The sequence below is a fragment of the Palaemon carinicauda genome, chromosome 10 (genome assembly GCF_036898095.1).
Source record: "Palaemon carinicauda isolate YSFRI2023 chromosome 10, ASM3689809v2, whole genome shotgun sequence".
NCBI classification, from domain to species: Eukaryota; Metazoa; Arthropoda; class Malacostraca; order Decapoda; family Palaemonidae; genus Palaemon; species Palaemon carinicauda.
In genome coordinates, this window is record NC_090734.1 from 18830902 (window position 1) to 18836812 (window position 5911).

Genomic DNA, 5911 nt, shown 5'->3' on the forward strand with positions numbered 1-5911 from the left:
AACAATGGTTTGATTTTAGTGTCCTCCCAGAAGAGCTGCTTATCATAGCTAAGGAGTCTCTTCTACCCTTACCAAGAGGAAAGTAGCCACTGAACAATTACAGTGCAGTAGTTAACCCCTTGGGTGAAGATGAATTGTTTGGTATTATCAGTGTTATCAGGTGTATGAGGACAGAGGAGAATCTGTAAAGAATAGGCCAGACTATTCGGCGTATTTATAGTAAAAGGACATTGTCCTGCTGGATAGGGCAATGTCACTATCCCGTGTCTCTGCCATTCATGAGATGCCTTTAAACATTTAAAACAACACAACAACAACATGGTATGAAGCAAAGTATATCAAATAATGTTAGAAATGCCAATTTACTTTTGATATGAATTAAAAATTAAACCTTCTCTCGCAGGTATTCAACCTTGTTTATTTTGTGTGTGTTTTAAATAGCGCTATTTAACATAATATAAACTTTCACAATGAGATGAATTAACCCAAACATTTTGCTCTGATGAATCTAATGACAGTGACGAGTGGGTGACAGTTTCTCCCGGGAATACTGGAAAGCTCAGTCTAAGGTTATTCAAACTTTATACATTTCAGGAGTTTTTTTTCTTTTCAGTTTCATTTCATCATTGTTTTCGTTTTAGTTCGAATTTGTTCTGGAATTAGGAATTTGTTCTGAAATAATTTTTCTTTTTTAGGAATTTGTTTGTTCTGGAATTAGTAATTAGTTTGTTCTGGGATTAGGAATGTTTTCTGGAATTTGTTCTAGAATTAGGAATTTGTTCTGGAATTAGGAATTTCTTTGTTCTGGAATTAATCATTTGTTTGTTCTGGAATTGGGAATTTGTTGTGGAATTAGGAATGTCTTTGTTCTGGCGTTAAGATTTTGTTCTGGAATTAGGAATTTCTTTGTTCTGGAACTAGGAATTTGATTTTTCTGGAATTAGGAATTTGCTCTGGCATTAGGAATTTGTTCTGGAAATAGGAATATCTTTTTTCTGAAATTAGGAATTTGTTCTGGAATTAGGTTTTTCTTTGTTCTGGAATTAGGAATTTGCTCTTGAATTAGGAATTTATTTGTTCTGAAATTAGGAATTTGTTCTGGAATTAGGAATTTGTTCTGGAATTAGGAATTTCTTTGTTCTGAAATTAGGAAGTTCTTTGTTTTGGAATTAGGAATTCGTTTGTTCTGGAATTTGGAATTTGTTTGTTCTGGAATTTGGAATTTGTTTGTTCTGGAATAAGGAATTGGTTCTGCAATTAGGAATTTGATTGTTCTGGAATTAGGAATTTGTTCTAGAATTAGCAATTTCTTTGTTTTGGCATTAGGAATTTGTTCTGGCATTAGGAATTTGTTTGTTCTGGAATGAGGAATTTGTTCCGGAATTAGGAATTTCTTTGTTCTAGAATAAGGAATTTATTTTTTCTGGAATTTGGAATTTGTTCTGCAATTAGGAATTAGTTCTGGAATTAGGTATTTGTTTGTTTGGAAATAGGAATTTGTTCTGGAATTAAGAATTTGTTCTTTAATTAGAAATGCTCTGAAATTAGGAATTTATTTGTTTTGGAATTAGGAATTTGTTCTGCAATCAGAAATTTGTTCTGGAATTAGGAATAGGTTATGGAAATGGGAATTTTATTCTGGAATAAGGAATTTCTTTGTTCCTGGAATTAGGGATTTGTTCTGGAATTAAGAATTTGTTCGGGAATTAGGAATTTGTTTGTTCTGGAATTATGAATTTGTTCTGAAATTATGAATTTGTTCTTGAATTAGGTATTTGTTCTGGACTTGGGAATTTGTTTATTCTTGAATTAGGAATTTGCTATGGAATTAGGAATTTGCTATGGAATTAGGAATTTGCTATGGAATTAGGAATTTGTTCTGGAATTAAGAATTTATTCTTGAATTAGGTATTTGTTCGGAAATAAGAATTTGTTCTGGAATTAGGAATTTATTATTGAATTAGGAATTTGTTCTGGAATTAGGAATTTGTTCTGGAATTAAGAATTCATTTTTAAATTAAGAATTTGTTCTGGAATTAGGAATTTGCTCTGGAATAGAATTTATTCTGAAATTAAGAATTTGTTCTGGAATTAGGAATTTGTTCTGGAATTAAGAATTTATTCTGAAATTGAGAATTTGTTCTGGAATTAGGAATTTGTTCTGGAATTAAGAATTTATTCTGAAATTAAGAATTTCTTCTGGAATTAGGAATTTGTTCTTGAATTAAGAATTTATTCTGAAATTAAGAATTTATTCTGGAATTAGGAATTTGTTCTAGAATTAAGAATTTATTCTTGAATTAGGTATTTGTTTGGAAATTGGAATTTGTTTGGAAATTGGAATTTGTTCTGGAATTAAGAATTTATTCTTGAATTAGGTATTTGTTTGGAAATTGGAATTTGTTCTGGAATTAAGAATTTATTCTTGAATTAGGTATTTGTTTGGAAATTGGAATTTGTTCTGGAATTAAGAATTTATTCTTGAATTAGGAATTTGTTCTGGAATTAGGAATTTTCATTAAAATTCGATTAATGGGATTAGCAGATATAACGCGTGTCCTCATGAAAGCAAAGGCTGCCTAACATGGTTTTGCCAGGTTGTGGATTGGTATTTCTCATTTTAATTAGAATATATCTATATTGTATTGCTTGGTGACTGATTTATATATATATATATATATATATATATATATATATATATATATATATATAGACATATATATACACACATTATATATATATATATATATTTATATATATAATTTTCATGTATGTATGTATATTTATGTATGTGTAACTACAGATAGACAGTCAATGCGTTAATATGTGATTATTTGAATATATATATATATATAGGCCTATATATATATATATATATATATATATATATATATATATATATATATATATATATATATATATAGGCCTATATATATATATATATATATATATGTAGATATAATATGGGTGAGAGAGAGAGAGAGCCTTACCTTACCTTATTGCCTTATTTTTTGTTTGGGTTCCCCCAGGTCCCTCAGTGTGAGGCACCTCGTATATCCACCAGAGAGTTGCTAATGTATCTTCCGGTGTATTTTGCATCTTCCAGTCTGGGGTGGTCTGGGATGCATCTTAGGTATTTATCGAGCTTATTCTTAAACACATCTACGCTCACTCCTGATATGTTTCTTAGATGAGCTGGCAGCACATTAAATAGTCGCTGCATTATCGATGCTGGTGCGTAGTGGATTAATGTCCTGTGCGCCTTCCTTAGTTTACCTGGTATATTTTTTGGCATTATTAATCTACCTCGGCTTGCTCTTTCTGATATTTTTAGCTCCATGATGTTTTCAGTAATTCCTTCTATTTGCTTCCATGCTTGTATGATCATGTAGCGTTCTCTTCTCCTTTCTAGACTGTATAGTTTTAAAAATTGCAGTCTTTCCCAGTAGTCAAGGTCCTTAACTACTTCTATTCTAGCAGTATAGGACCTTTGTACACTCTCTATTTGCGCGATATCCTTTTGGTAGTGTGGGTACCATATCACATTGCACTACTCGAGTGTACTACTTACATAAGTTTTGTAAAGCATAATCATGTGTTCAGCTTTTCTTGTTTTAAAGTGTCTGAATAACATTCCCATTTTTGCTTTACATTTAGCCAACAGTGTTGCTATTTGGTCATTGCATAACATATTCCTATTTAACATTACACCAAGGTCTTTAATTGCTTCCTTGTTTGTGATTGTCTCATTATTAGGTCCCTTGTATGCATATACCATTCCGGCAAAAAAACTCTGCCTGCCTGTCTCGAAGCTGTGAGGACTTACTGCAGGGGATCTATAGCTATTTATCACACAGTGCCAAAAGGAAAAGTGAGTTTACTGAATTTCAAGTATTTTGTGACACTGAACCACACAAAATACTGCATGTTGCTCAAACCCGTTGGCTTTCATTTCACTCTGCCTTAGTCCGGGTATTAGAACGGTGGCACCCACTAACTTTGTATTTTACATCTAAATGATGGGATGGGATGAACCTCAGACTCATCTTCAGACGAAGCTGATGATGAGTAAGAAAACAGCGAGAATGAGCGAGACAATAGTGTTATAATATGATACCCAGCCTCAAAATGTTAATAATGACGACGATGAACAGTGCGTATTTATGTCGTCAGATAGCGATGAACACATCGATTCAAATATTACGCATATCAGTGACACAGACTCGGATGAAACCTATTGTTCACAATTCCCCACATGAAAAGTTCTTTAAATATTTTCGTGTATAATAATAATAATAATAATAATAATAATAATAATAATAATAATAATAAATATTTACTCACAGTATGCAGCGGTCTCTGGATCCTGGTAGATACGTTGGTTTTCACTAGTTTGCTTTGTGTATGAAACCGGACACAATCAAGCATCCTTTTATATACAAACAGGGCCCGTGACTTCAGGGTCATTTTCCTTTGTTCATTTATTCCAAACGCCCACAATACATTTTCAGGTGCTACTAACATGCACAAGTGTTTTGTGCTCCAGACATAGATAATAGGTCGGCCGGCGCAGGCGGACTAGTTTAGACTAGACCAAGGTCACTCTATATACCTTGGACTAGACTACGTGAGTGAGTTATTAAAATCATCCTCGCCCGTGTAACTAACTTAGGGCCGGCTCGTCCTTAATTAGGCATATATATATATATATATATATATATATATATATATATATATATATATATATATATATATATATATATATATATATATATATATTACAATAAAGAAATATATACAGAAAACTATAATGACTTTTTTTCATAGTTCCATAAACAGTTCAACTGAAATAAAATATTTTTCTAAAGAATAACGCACGCAGTTTTATGCCACATACAAATACATTAAAAAGAGAATTATTTACTTTTAATAATCTAATAATAATAATAGTAATAATAATGATATTTTAGAATGAATTATGATATGCTTACTATAAAAAAATTACGAAGTCTTATGATATTATCGAGATTACATCATGCCTTAAGCGTATGGGCCACGCAGAATCTCTCTCTCTCTCTCTCTCTCTCTCTCTCTCTCTCTCTCTCTCTCTCCGCGCGCACATTTTTACGGTTTTTTTTATTTGTTTATTTTTTTATGCTGCAATCCACATCGAGCAACGTGTATTATACAAGTTACCGTCTACTCCAGCGATTCCCAAATAGGGGTAAATTACCCCATTGGAGGTAATTTCGCAGTTTTTACTTTGACAGGTGCTGTAATATGTATGTATATATATATATATATATATATATATATATATATATATATATATATATATATATATATATATATAATAGATAGATATATATATGGGTGTGTATTATTGTCATTAAAAAGGTTAAACATTTAAATATTAGGGAACGTCCAGTATTCTCTAGCCGGCAATTAGTTGTCACCTCAGAGGAGTTTTGGGATAACAGTAAGAATGGATGAAATCATGTGTGGACCTAATCAAGGTGACAGACTGAAATTGGTACCACTATCTAACAACACAATTAAGCGCACGATAGATAAACTGTAAACTGATATCAAGTATCAATTAATTTCACAGGTAAAACACAGTGGTATCTTCGCCATTCAATTGGATGAAACAAAAAAGGGTGTAGATATATTCAGAAAAGTTAATGCTTTTTTTAATGAACCAGATGTGTAACTAGATAGGCAAAACTGCATTGGAGTCACAATAGATGGGGCGCCATCTATGCTAGGTGTTAACTAAGGCTTTTTGCAGCATGTGGAAAAGGAAAATCCTTCGGTTATTGCAACACACTGTATTATCCATCGTCAAACAATGGCAATAATGTCTTTGCAACTTGATTCGGAGGAGATGTGCGACGGCATGAGAATAGTT

The 5911-nt window shown here is 32.0% G+C and overlaps 1 protein-coding gene across 1 annotated transcript in view; it reads right to left on the reverse strand.

Moving 5' to 3' along the window:
• Positions 1 to 4466, reverse strand: part of LOC137648385 (serine-rich adhesin for platelets-like) — a 21424-nt gene extending 16958 nt beyond the window's left edge. Inside the window, exon 1 of the mRNA XM_068381313.1 lies at positions 4345 to 4466. Coding sequence (XP_068237414.1) covers positions 4345 to 4428 — 84 coding nt within the window. The 5' untranslated portion in view covers positions 4429 to 4466. The remainder of the gene's footprint in view (positions 1 to 4344) is intronic.
• Between the last annotated feature and the right edge of the window lie 1445 nt (positions 4467 to 5911).